This window comes from Salvelinus sp. IW2-2015, linkage group LG2, assembly GCF_002910315.2.
Source record: "Salvelinus sp. IW2-2015 linkage group LG2, ASM291031v2, whole genome shotgun sequence".
Taxonomy (NCBI): domain Eukaryota; kingdom Metazoa; phylum Chordata; class Actinopteri; order Salmoniformes; family Salmonidae; genus Salvelinus; species Salvelinus sp. IW2-2015.
The window spans coordinates 13,757,725-13,772,284 of record NC_036839.1 but is presented as its reverse complement, the minus strand read 5'-3'; the positions used below and the strand labels follow the sequence as shown (position 1 = coordinate 13,772,284).

The 14,560-nt window shown below is 39.8% G+C and overlaps 1 protein-coding gene across 1 annotated transcript in view; it reads left to right on the top strand.

The window, feature by feature from the left end:
- Nucleotides 1–1,930: 1,930 nt before the first annotated feature.
- LOC111974693 (fidgetin) overlaps nt 1,931–14,560 on the top strand; it is a 35,837-nt gene continuing 23,207 nt past the window's right edge. The window contains exons 1-2 of the mRNA XM_024002625.2: nt 1,931–1,988; nt 2,795–2,829. Coding sequence (XP_023858393.1) covers nt 2,805–2,829 — 25 coding nt within the window. The 5' untranslated portion in view covers nt 1,931–1,988; nt 2,795–2,804. The remainder of the gene's footprint in view (nt 1,989–2,794; nt 2,830–14,560) is intronic.

Below are 14,560 nucleotides of genomic sequence, written 5' to 3'. Positions count from 1 at the left end.
ATGAGCTGCATCCCTGATATGTGGGGGAGTCTAGATGCTGTGTGTATCTACGTGCTGTAGCAAGAGTTCAGGGAGGCAGCTGAGCAAAATAATTTAGAATGTCCTACCTGCTGACACAAGGACAAAAGGCGCAGACAGAACATTCTCATATGAGGGAGGAGACAATGGACGTGGCTACACCTGGAAATGCACTGCGGTTGTTTTATCCCTGACCTCTAGAGCACACTGAGGCTATGTCCCAAATGGCACCCTAGTTCCTATATCGTGCACTACTTTTGACCAGAGCCCTATAGCCCTATGGGCCCGGTCAAAAATTGGGCACAATATAGCCTAGTGATAGGGTGCCATTGCGGACGCAGCCTGAGATTGTCAGAGGCTGTTCTTAGGAGCAGACAGAGTCTGGAAGCTATAGCATTAACTGGGCATTGTAACACTCAGGTAGCGCAATCCCAGCACTGATGAGCAGCAGCGTGTTCTCACTTAATTCCAGGGTTGGAAACATCTCAAGCAGGAGATTAGTACCTGATCTGATTACAGCTACTGTTCTGTCTGTACGCTCTCTCCTCCTTTGTGTTCACCTTGTATGATCTAAACAGCTTGAAGCAATGAACATGAACAGAGACTAATGTTTGTAGTCTCCTTTCTAGAGACTTTTCTTTATCAGTAAACTATCTATTTATCTTGCTCATCCTTTTCTTTCAAATGAACAATGCCACATTACCTTAAGAGATGGAATAAGGAGGCAATGATTGGAAAATTGACAAGCAACACAGAACAATCAAGGTAGGATATTCTTTCCCTCAGGCTGCAAGCTATAGGTATTAGCTTTGCACCGCTGAATCAGTGCAGTTATTACCTTGCAGTGTGTGAGCTGGAGCTGTCATTGGTCAGAGCGGCACAGCAGCTGAGGCTTGGCTGCCTATGTGTATGAATTCTCTAAAGAACTCAGGATCTGCTGGAAGTGGCATGGGGAGGTCTGTGGGGAGTGCTCAAGGCTAAATCAATGCATCACGCCAAGGCCCTTGCACATGAATTTGATAGGGCATTGTGGGACTAAGGGTGCAAGGATCCAGATCCCATGTCTAACTGGGGCTACTCCTAGCCTGACATCCCAATGGGCTAGAGATAACCTCCTCCCTTCAAGGAGCTGTGGAATGATACAAGAGAGATGGAATCAGGGATCTAATGATCAATGTCATATAATGTAACTAACATCATACTGAAATAAGGATTTAGCCAATACATTTCTGAATCAAGACAAGCAGGGAATATCCAGCATCTATTTTCCCCCAAAGACACATTTGACGATTTTGAGAATGCATTACTGTATCATATGTGTTGTTGTACACCAATAAACATTGTACACAGAGACTTTAATTATAATGAAATGTGTGTAGTAATTATATAATTACCCTAACAGATCAGTTTCAGATACTGGAATGCTATATGTTGATCACCAGTGCATTACCTATTTATAGCCTAATCATTGTAGCCTTGGTTTTATAGCAATTTCTAATCATACAGGTGAATATATTCGTTCTTCATACTGAAACTATATATTTCATGTGAAATGTATTGTTCATAATGAAAAGCAAATCAATTATCCAATGTAAACGCAGCCTACCAATATATACTGTCACGTCAATGTTTTTGGAAGCGCTTTGAATTTGCCACCTCTGCTAGAATACATGCGCAGTGCGCCGCATTATGCCTTCTGTAGAGCAGCTGTCCAGTGTTTGGAATTCCAACATGGCAGAGGCTGTGGTCAGTCTTCATTTGACTTGGAATGGTTTCAAATCGCAAGCAGCCGCGCTTAACCTGAACACCCATTCATCAAGCATATCCAGTGGATCGATGTTACTCTAATCTTTGAAGCTGCACTGTTTTATAGCTGTCTCTTATACACATCTAGATGTGTATAAGAGACAGCGCATATCCAGTGGATCGATGTTACTCTAATCTTTGAAGCTGCACTGTCATATATACAGGTAAGAGTTAACGTGTCTCTATCTTAGATATGAACAATTAAAAAGAAGCGAAGCTGCACTACGTAAGAGAAAGCGCTTTACGGTATGCCTCTGGAAGCGTTCTCACGCATCATGCAGAATTGCAGGTTTAGAATCTCTGTGGTAGTCACATATACAGTTATAATGTATTTAAAACATTTTAGAGAGGCATTTTCAAATACAGAAGTACTGCGAGGATGTGAAGTTTATGCCACCGCTGAGAATCACTCAGGCGCTTGAGCAATTAATGATTTCAGAATCAATCATTGTGATGAGGGCGATACAAATTGTTTCAAAGTAATTTTCAAGTGAACGCATGTATGATAATCTGAAGATAACAAACTTGCCGCGATAACTGCTTGTATGAGGTTAATAAATACGTACGTTGACATTGCGCTCTTCGTGGTGACAATTGACTGCATGTAATCTATTATTAAAAGTAATGGGACATCATGATGCTTTAATCGCTTCCTCTAATGGGGTTGCACAAAAAATATAAATATTTTTATGTCATCATACGAAGCCTCAACAAGGAACAAGGAGAACTGACATAGGCTTTACATTCGTGGTCATGTGTTTTGCCTCTCCACATGCTAGCCAAGAGATTTTGTTGTTTTTTTTCTTTTCTTTTTAATTATATGCATGTAGGTTAAAATGAATACCTGACGAAAGGGCCCACGTTTCAGGCAGTGATATTCGATAGCTGAGAGGAAAAGTGAGAAGCAACCTTTGGAATTCCTCCTCGTGAAAATTCCGATTCTGCTGTTTTCCTTTTCCCTTGTTTTTAGGCTTGAAGACATGATCACTAGCACCGGTATTTATGGTATGTTGGACTATTTCACTTATTGATTACATGATAACTGGGAGAAATGTTCCGGTGCGTTTATGGTGTATGCATGGCTCGTTTTAATGTTGAAAAGTTTAACACTGGATGAGGTTGCAATTTCAGAAATAGTTTGTTCTAGAAATATCATGTTTATCATGTGGATGCACTTGATCATATTTGGGATTTGCTATAATGTTATTTTGGTGTATGTGTTCAAAATTAAATGTTAACTAACCTACTAGTATGCTACCACTAATAATGATAATAATAACAATAGTATAGGAATAGCATAATACTGAAACTAGCCTGATAATAATGATAGTTATTATTTCACATTGTGTAAATTAGAAGTTTGTGCGTAATTTATCTGTCTTTTGCATTCAAAATGTCTGGTTTTCGCATACTGTTCCATCTTATCTATTTTTGCATGTGTCCTAAAATGTATATTCTGATGTATTGTCCTATTTAATTCACCATTTATCCTTACATGGTGTAAAATGCTTCCCCTATCCGCATAAACAAAATGATAGGGAGGGTTTCAGATTAACATAATTTAAAAGTAGTATTTGAGAGTGGGAGACCAGCTTTTATGTCATAGGCAAAGTGATTGCCGGATGAYGTATTTCTTCCACGTATGTTACAAGATCTAATGTATTTTCTCTACTGTTTTGCCTGTCTCTGATTGAATTAAACCAACACATTAGACCACTGGCATTAGCTCCAAATTGAATGGTCATGCAACCAGCATAGTCCAGGTGCTGTTTCCTCATTTAAGACATTCATGCTTATGAAAGTGTTTGGGTTGTTAACTCTGTTTTTGTGGTGAAATGAATGGGTAAGTGGCCCATCAAATCTTTACATTTTGACATTTGAGCAGACGCTCTCATGCAGAGCGATTCACAGAAGCAATTAGGGTTAAGTGCCTTGCTCGACAGATGTTTCACCTAGTCAGCTCAGGGATTCGAACCAGCGATCTTTCGATTACTGGCCCAACACTCTTACCAGCTAGGCTACCTGCTGTGTCAACAGTCGACCTATGCACGTGTTATTAATCAGATGTTACTTTGTATATGCCATTTCTGATATGGAGAGTTGATAAATGATAGTTATTTAATACCAATAAATAACATGTTAGCCTACTTTCATGGCTACGGTCTGCCTCACAGACAGCAAAAGGCTAGAATTAGAGGAAATGTTTGTGTGTGAACATTCAGTACAGGCGTGTATTGTGAAGTAGGCCAACGTGTGAGTTAATCAATAAGGACAATGATCAGCAGCACAACTCCCACATTCTGAAGTGCTGTTTAGGACCCCTGAAATCAGTCTTGTGTTGGGCTGTCTTTTTCACTTTTGAACATTATGGGAAACTTTGCTCATTCTTTATTGTAATATCAAAGCATTCACATTCAGCATTTACACATTATTTGTCTTCATCCGAATTGGTTAGCCTATTTCTATAGTGTACAGGGGCACATATTACGATCCACTGCAATCCACAGCACACTTCACAAGTTTTAGCAGTTGTTTGGGCGATTAAATACATTTACTACAGATTCATACTTCACATTATGATATTGACACACGAGGATACATCCCGAGTCAGAACTTCTTGGTTTAGCTGGATGAAGTTTTGATCCTCAAATTGAACACTTGTTTTTCGCAATACAGTAATCCAAAATAGTTGTGTTCACACATCTCATTTGCATTTATATGAGAGGGAATTAAATCATCAACAGAGAGCTGAAGTGTGTTTTCATTCCTCTTCAGGAAAATGTACACCACAACCACTTCCATTATGCTGGAGTGTTTTGCTGTAATGTGTTTTCATAAAAGTGGACATGACCATACAGTACATGTGTGTTTTATTTGGTATTTCTCATTGCTTTTTCACATGCCTGATGGTTTTAGGTGAAACTAACTATTTGCATTCAACACTCGCTCTCAAGATGTAGCGGTGTGGTTTAAAAACTGTGATTTAAGCGTTTCTGCTTTCTTTCAACGKATGAACATCTTACATTTTACATGTCAGTTATCAGTACAGTATTCTTTCATTTGGCTATTAGTAGCTGAGGATAGAATAGATAAGAATAGATTACTAGGACCTAGTCCCATTAATTACTATGTCCTAACATAGTACCGGCGCCATAGGCTGCTGATAGGAGATTTTCTTTAGTCCTGATTGAACCTTTTGGCTTCTCCAGTGTGTGTGGTGAATGCCCTGACAACTCTGTTTATTTCTCATTTGGTTGCACTTCTGATTGTGGTTGACATGGATCCTCTAGTTGAGTTTTGCGCTGCGCTTGATGACAGATGCTGACCACTCCCCTTTTCACCACTCTCTTTTCGCCTTACGCCTGGCATGTTGACGTATTAGCAGAGTACTTATGAGCAAATACTGTAGCATGATAGATCATAGCTTTTGACAGCGTGACTACGTTCTACTACAGACTTATTGTTTTTCATTGCATCCACATTTCTTGCGACACCCTTCATAATTTGMGGTTTTATATTGGGAAAGATACAGTATGTAATTGTTGCAATTAGGCAAATTACATTTGCAGTGTATATTTTTTTTAAACGTATAGTTAATAACTTGATCATAAACAATGCAAATGTACATGCACACACTCCTGAATAGTTTAAATACATGTGTTGCCATCAGTCTTCTGTGTTGCTTAAACAAATGTATGTCATTTTAAGAATTTTCGTTGTTTCTTGTTTTTAACTTTTCTCTACATTACAATGATATTGATTTTGGACAGCATGTATACGAATCATATACCAACAGTTAAGCGTGCTGCTGATGAAAGAAGAGTGAAACTAGTAACCTCCTTGAAGTCCTAAAAAGGCTTAAAGCAGATAAAGCTGTAAGTCTACACCAGCTGTATTTGGCGCATGTGACAAAACATTGATTTCATTTGATAGTACATGCATTTGATCCGAATAGTGCTGAGCCAGTGAAATTATATTTTTCATTGTCCATGAAAAGGTATTCTTGACCATTTAGAGTACTGTACAATTCAAATTGTATTCTTCAGCAACCCTTGAGAGAAGAACATAGGATATAAATTCTGGATGCTACTCAACAAGATTGGGATGCTATTCAATATGGGGATCTTTTGTAGCTCAGTTGGTAGAGCATGGTGCTTGCAATACCAGGATAGTGGGTTCAAATCCCAGATCCACCCACACGTAAAATGTATGCACGCGGGGCTGTATTTCGCTTTGGATAATCATATACCTACATTTAAGCATGCTGAAAGAGATGTGAAACTAGATAATGCATTGGATAAAAGTAACTGCTAAATGGCCTTCAGAAAGTATTCACACCCCTAGACTTTCTCTACATTTTGTTGGGTTACAGCCTGAATTTAACATTGATTACATTTAGATTGTTTTGTCACTGGCCTAAACAGAATACTGCATAATGTAAAAGTGGCATTATGTTTTTAGATTTTCTTTGATCATTTAATTAAAAATGAAAAGCTGAAATGTCATCCCCTGTGTTATGGTAAGTCTAAATAAGTTCAGGAGTAAAAATATGTTTAACAAGTCACATATTGCAGAGTGAAAAGAAGGAAGCCTGTACAGAATAAAATATTCCAAAACATGCACACAGTTTGCAACAAGGCACTAAAGTAACACTCCAAAATAATTTAGCAAAGCAATTCACTTATTGTCTTGAATACAGAGTGGTATGTTTGGAACAAACACATTACTGAGTACCATTCTCCATATTTTCAAGCATAGTGGTGGCTGCATCATGTTATGGGTATACTTGAAATTGTTAAGGACTGGGGACTATGTCAGGATAAAAAAATMATCAGAATGGGGCTAAGCACAGGCAAAATCCTAGAGGAAAACCTGCGTCAGTCTGCTTTCCACCAGACACTGGGAGATGAATTCACCGTTCGGCAGTARAATAACCTAAAACAAACCCATAATCTACACTGGAGTTGCTTACCAAGAAGACAGTGAATGTTCCTGAGTGGCCAAGTTACAGTTTGACTTAAATCTGCTTGAAAATCTATGGCAAGACTTGAAAACAACCTTTCGAAAATAATAATGGGGAAATATTGTTCCATCCAGGTGTGCAAAGCTCTTAGAGACTTACCCACAAAGGTGATTCTAACATGTATTGACTCAGGGATGTGAATACTTATGTAAATTAGATATTTCTGTATTTCATTATCAATAAATTAGCATAACTGTCTAAAAACATGTTTTCACTTTGTCATTATGGGGTATTGTGTGTAGATGGGTGAGAGAAAAAAATATATTTAATCAATTTTGAGTTCTGGCTGTAACATAACAAAATCTTYAATAAGTCAAGGCGTATGAAAACTTTCTGAAGGAACTTTATATTATTATTATATATGATACCACCACATTCTCTTCTTATTGGAGCAACAAGTCCTCACAAAACATAGAAGGCACAGAGCCTTACGATATTGACATTTCTGTCCCCTCTCATTATGATATATAAACCTCAAAATTCWCCGGTCAAACATGTTTGTTTTTTTAGCCAATATTTTAGATACTTTTCACTCTAGCATTTTCCTAACCAACACCATACATGATGACATATCATACATATACTGTATGTATACACTTTTCTAAGTTATGCAGTTGAATTGTAGAATGTAGCTGTTTTGGACACATTCATTCCACCTTGTCAGATGCTTGGGAACCCTGTCCAACAGTAAATAGCAGAGACCAACCTCTGAAGCAGAGTCTAGAGCCATAACATACGCACAAGCTTCACTGCTTCCGATTAACACCAAGTATGGAGATCGTAGACCACAGACAGTCTGGTAGAACCATAATGAAGCAGTGGGATTTCACCGTTGTCTGTAGATAGCGTACCTTCCTCCCTCAGAGAGCTACAGTATAGGGTGCATTATGATACGTGAGGGCTCAAATTGGCTTCAGTYGAAGATGTGACCAGAGCCATTTCCTGTGACATGGTGTGTGTATGAATAGGGCTGACAGTTTTTTATTGTCCTTTAATAGTGACAATTAAAGTGAGCTTGTGACTAACTTAAGTAACTCCTGTGTAAACACCCCCTGGGAGGTCTTGCGGGGCTGTTGTAAATTGATAACACGCTCATCCGTACTGACGGATACATTTGTCAGCAACTGTAACAAATCCCATTCAGTCTCTCCCGTCTCAATTCTAGACAAAGCCTTGTGCAAATGAAACCAGTACAAGGTTGTCATCTTTAAGCAAATATGTTAAGTGTTGTCTTTCGTGCTTTTCGTCTGAAAAGCGAGGGAGAGCCCAAGGGAGTGAGACTCATGCAAATAGAACAAATCCCATCTCTTCTCAGAGCAGCATCCCCCTCTTCTCTCTACCTCTCCCCCTCTCTCTCTCTCTCTCTCTCTCTGTCTCTTTCGTCTCCCTCATGGCAGCTTGCTATGTTATCTTTGTGTGTGTCTCGGTGCGCTGACAATTTCTCCAGTGATCTAAGTTGGGGTGCATTAGAAAGTGGAAACAGCTGTCTGTTGCTATACTGAGAGACGTGTGTGCTCTACTGCAAAGACGAAGGATCATGAATCCTTGACATCCTCCCCTCCCACCCCTTCTACCCCTTCTACCATCTCATTTAGACACAGGGACTGTCTGCTCACTGTGTTTTTTTGTTCTGACTGACAGCATAGCATAGGCATGTTCTAAAATGCATGTGGGTCCATTATCAGTTGCTTGTGCTTACACTTCATATCTCCTTCCTTCTGCCCTGTTCTCTTATTTATGCACACTTTCTGGATCTAAAGACATACGTTTCTATTTAGATCCTTAATAAACGTAATACATTCAAAAAAGTGATAACACTGGACATTAACTGAGTCCGTTATCCTACTTCTTGGCTTTATATCCAATAGATGTGGGTTAGTGTAGGCTACTTCTGATTGGCTATTGTGTTACTTCCATAAACTCTTAGTGGTATTCATTTGGTCTTAAAAGGCACTAGGTCCATTTCTTTTGAAGCCCTTGTCTTTAAGGAGTTTAGCCCCAACTCAGATATATGCTTGACATTTACTGTACATGTTGTGGAAAGAGCAGCGTTTTTCAAACAGTTGCTTTATTCAACCTTTTCTGAAGATTAGTAGTTGACTGTTGTGTTTAGTGTATTTAGAGCCAGATTARCTCTAACCTTACCCTCACCTTAACCCTAGCCATCACACTTAAAACCATAACCAGTGGCTAAAGAAGATAGTGAAATGAGGAACATTTGCACATAGAATTGTAATATGCATACATCCTTCAAGAGAATAGTACGAATGATATCCTTTAGGCATGATACCAGGTAGCAGTCAGTCATTAACACATAAATTGTTTGACTGACCAACATGTTAGTCTGCATAACCTCATCCGTCCTGATCTTTTATATAGATCGTACTATTCCACAGTATATTGAGCTTACTTAGTGGCCGGTAATAACTTTAAATGATTTCAAAATTCCTACAGCAAAATTCCTCACTCTGGCCATGTATGTCATATGGGTAATTTAAATAATTTAAATGTATCATAACGTTAAAGCGCTTTTCTTGCCATTTGAAACAATGAAATGTAGGTTTTGTTTCATCTCCTTCACATAAGCCTGTCTCTGTCTCTCTGCACTCATAAAGAGTGGAGGCAGCACAGAGCCTATTGGGGATTGGTTAGAATAGACAATCCCCAGGTGTACTAAACTAGGTTTAGCAGTAATGCTTTTAATCTGGACTTGTAGGAGATTCATGTGCATTCATAGATTTGCTTCAGTAATGATCATACCTCCAGTGGCAGTGAGAGAGACATTTTTCCTAAATCACTGAGGTCCTCATTACACTGTTTACATTTTAATTAGACATGCTAAACTTTTGATTTCTAATGGCCATAATGATTGGAGATTTTCTCCTCTTTAGTTCAAGGGAGGCAGAGGCTCCATGCTGAGCATACAGTTATACTGTAAGGGCAGGAGGAGCCTTTTCTCTGGTGACAGCTCAACGTGCTAGAAAATATATATATTTTTAAAGGCCCAGTGCAGTCAACATTTTATTTTTGTATCATATTGTACAACATCTGATGAGACTAACATTGTAAAAGTCAGATTGTTTTAATCAGTTTTATTTCCTGATAGTTGCTGGTTGAAAATACAAACTATACAGGACCTAATCAGCAGGTTTGCATGGGCAGGAGTTTTGGCTTTCCATGGTGACATCACCATGCGGTAAACTGGTTAATATACCAATAACAAAAAGAGATCCAAATCTCTCTGCCAATAACAGCTAGTTTTCAGTTTCCCCCTTCCTACTCAGACCATGCCTGGAGCTGGCCCTGAGTGCTCTCTTAAACATGTTTGGGCTAGGGAAATTATTGTCAAATTGTTATCATATCAAGAAATCATCAAATATGTTTGATATTTTTTTAAATTACAGTATATTCTTATGTATTAAAAGTTTTGCTCTTGCAAGGACTTGTATAGATGCCTGGACGTGGCTCCCTAAAGCCGATCTTGCCATGTGAGGTAGCCTATGGGATGGCAGGAAAGGTCAGACACTCAAGGATTCTATTCAACAAATTCTACAATTGAATGATTTTCAAAATTAGGGACATTTAAAAAATTGTTAGAGTTTATCATTCTGTTCTTGAGTATGTAGCTTAACATTGAACAACCTTGGGAAAAAAGGGAGGCGCTTTTTCCTGCTTCAAGGTGTTTCCTTGCATAATGCTTTTAGAGTTTTCTATAGCATTTGAAGTACCTCACAAGAGGATAAGAGAATATGTTACTGTATTGAAATTCCACTTGTCTTCTCACAAAACACATGCCTAATCTTTTGAGCGAGGCCACCATCCTTGGTCGCCTCCAAGCCCAGGTATTCAACAAGTCTGGAACAGAGCAGATACTCGACTCAAGATTCAGGTCAAAGCTTCCAATTAACATTTTGTCTCTTTTTAGAGCTAGGGTAAATCTAAGATCACGCAATAGTTAACATTCTTTTATTTACTATAATATCCTCCTTGAGTGTTTGAAATTCATTGTATTATTCCAAGTTCATATTATCTTCTAGTCTCTTCATCTTGGTAAACTTTGTGTTGAATTGCAATTGGGAACATGGAAGGAGTCTGCGTGTGCTGTAATTCAGCCTCCATAATCATCATTTGTAAAATGCCAGGTTGATTTCTTTTAATTAGAGATTTTGCCACAAAAGACATTAGTAGCTGTACAGCTTCTTACTGACTATACCAGAATAGATTCACATAATGACACAGTAATTGTGTAATTACTGTATTGAAATGAATGTCTCAATAAAGTTATACATTAATATTCAAGAGACTAGGCATGCGTTTCCGTGAATCTGAAAGTCAATGTTTTAGCTGCTTTCCTGTCTTGGAAATTCCTTCTGGAATGATGAATAGAGTCATCACTTTGACTGGTTAATTGTCTCAAATTGATATTTTGATGTTTCACTAAAGAACACATAAAAGAAGTCAAATCTTAATTAGGAAGATGATCATAGGGAGACGCGCTATCAGTGGTGCTCACTAACTTCACAGTGATTCATTCATCCTCGGCGGAATTGTGTGGCTGACAGGTTGGCTGGGTGCCATGGACTAGCAGAGAGAACCTTGAGTGCCGGGGAGAGGATGGGTCTGAGGCCTGTCTGCAGGAGAGGAGAGAGGAGAGGAGAAGAGAGGGGCTGGTACACTGCCATGGAGGTTTAAGGCATCAGGCTGCGGCGGGCAGGCAGGCGGGCAGGCTGAGTGTGTCTGCGGTGTCAGTGACGTGATGATATCAACCAGTGCAGGGGTGAGTGAGTGCTACTGGCCGCGGTGGTGGGGGGGGGGGGGGGGGGGGCTACACTACGTAGTGTGATTATCTCATCCTGCCTTCTGCACTGGAGCGCGCCACTTTAGATGGCCAAGAGACAAACTGCAGACAACCCTGGCTCATCCTAGTCTTTTTCAAGGCAAATGTCCTACGCCCTGGTTTTTTATTCGAGTTTAGACCAGGCTGCCTAGTTAAATAAAGTACACAATGAAACAAATGCTTGTGTCTAAAGTTAGTGTTTTGAAACGGAAAAGATTAGCGCCGAGAACAAAGTGGTGCATCGCTCTCCGTTGTTTTCATAAAAGCAGAAGCGTTTCGCATGAGCAGATGTGAAAAGCAGCCTATTTGTTGCCTGTTGATTGATATTGCTTATTTGGTAGACCAGCAGCAGCAATATATTACTGAACAGTATAATGATCATCCTCAAAAGACTGGAGATGTATTTTATTGGTTAGGATATTGCAAACATCATCCCTCTTAGTACCTTCTTCACCCCAAGGAAATAGTTTAAGATGACCCTATTTCTAGCCACAAAGGTACAATATGTTTGGTTTCAAATGAGCTTAAAATGAGTTTCCATAAAGTTCATTTCAGCTCCCGCACAATACAAACACTCACTGTTGCACCGGGATGTTTGTTTTTATACAACGGGTGGGTCTAATCCTGAATGCTGATTGGTTAACACGGTTTGTAAATACTGTACATATAGAATGAATAATTCCCCACTGTGAAACCTTTGACCCTACCAATGTCCTGTGCTCAAATTGTGTGGACTAGGTGTGGATAGACGCAAAGCCAATATATGTGATCAGATATCTAAAGTTACTTGGACTACCATGAGTCCTTTGTCTCTCTCAGCCACAAGCAGACTATCCCATTGGAAACGGATAGCCATGGAAAGGCTTGTTTTGCGTGTGGCCTATTTGACGTTCCCTCTTAGTGTCCACATGGAATTAGATTAATTTAAACCAGGGAAAAAAATAGTCCTCATGAAGAGTTCAGCATCATCCTGGAGCTTTATGAGGGCTGACACCTCTTTTGTGTTCATTATCGGGAAATCACCTCAGGGAGTAGTGTTGACTTTGCATGGTCTAAAATAGCTGTTACAGAGCACTGTTCCATGCTCTCTGGTTCACTTAGATTCCTGGGCTCGGGGGAGGGAGGTGGAAATACCCAATCAAGGTTTTGCTGAGAAACCTTAAACATTGTATTAATTCTGTCTGTTTCGAAAAGGGAATCAAGTCAGCTAAAACCTATATTGGCGGTCTATCCCTCTCTAGTATGTTCTGACCTTTATTCTAGTTAAGCCGGTGCCTGGAGGAAAGTATGGACTCTGAGGAGACTTCGGTACAAACTAATGCCCCCTTTCGGAGAGTGGTTACCCATATTATATTGATCTCATGTTCTCTGATATTGTTCATATTTTGTGTTTGAGGGAGGAACATGATATTGAGTCTGGTTAGTTGACTAACCATCGAATTACTGTAACTGACCAGTTGATTGGCACCCCAAAGTCAGCAGTACATACTGTATCGCTAAATCAAAATGTTCACTTCCAGTCCCGGCATTCGAGTGTCCTTCCTCTTTAGGCAAGGTTATATTATTCAAGTACTTACCACTCACTTAACTTCACTACCGTTTTCAAGACTAAGTATGACCTAGGTTTCTTTGTTTTGAAATGTGATATTTAAATGTAACAAAGGGAAAAAGTGTTAATTATTTTGGAATTCAACAGCAATTAGTCACCAAAGAGGGTTCTTACTCAATAACTATTTCTAACCAAAATATTATCATATTATATTTATGGAACATGTATTAGATTTTTATCAGCACACTTGGCCCATGTAGATTTATCTCTATGCCAAACCCTGACTGAATCTGCACCCCCCACATATTTAACCGTATCCCCAGAGCCCTCAGCCACCCCTGTTGTTTCCATTATTCACTCCAAAAGTTTCACGTAGTATGGGAGGCTAGGGGGGGTGATTTTTTTTTTGTCTGACTAAATGTATCTAGAGCAAAGTCACTGCTTTATGCAAAATTTGCTCTGCCTTGGGAGGCAGCGGTTGCATGTAGGAGGAGTGAGTGCTTGGACAGGGGATGAGGCATGTATGGTGGCAGGCTGTGTGTGCCTGTCAATCTGTCACCCAGGCCTAACATTCATCCCTAGAGATACCTGGGGGAGACCCCACCAGCACCCAGTCTGCCTCAGCTGCCGGCCACGCGGTGACAACAGCTTCCCACAGAGAGGGGAAGTGTCATTGTATATATGTAAACTAGTGACAGATGACTGGAGACATGCGGTCCGTAGACACTAGGGCTGAAAGTAAACTAGACTGCTTGTTTGCCTCTCTCTCCCCTTATCCCTCTCCATCCTGGACTAAAGAGACAAAACATCAAGCTCCACAACCGTGGTGGAATACATTGACAACAAAGTCAAAGATATGAATGAAAAGGATGCAAATCATTTGGCATGAAAGTGGCATACTACATGTGGAAGCTTGTGTTTCTTTTTGAAAGGCCTTTGCTAATAATTGCCTAGGAGTGAAGATTTTGTGTGTCGGCCTTCAGGCAGCTTTTCTAGGTCGCTGAGGTTATGAAGGCCAGTGTTACACTCCCAGCAGCCTTACTTCAACCCTCACTCTGGAAATAGAACATGCAACGTCACATCGAGCCAGAGAGGATGTGGATTCCAGGCCTCAGTGGCCAGAGGCTGCACATGTGGAATCTGCTCGGGTATTTGACCTGAGTGTTTGAAACGTGGAATGCTCCCTGTGGGTTGTTGTTATTTCATGCATACCCAAATGAACAGCTCGGTGATAGCCTTGTGCAGACCGTTCGCGTATTGTAGAGACTTACTGTTGACTATTCATCAAGGGGACTCGTAAGCCTACCAGCCAAAAGCAGATTTGCTA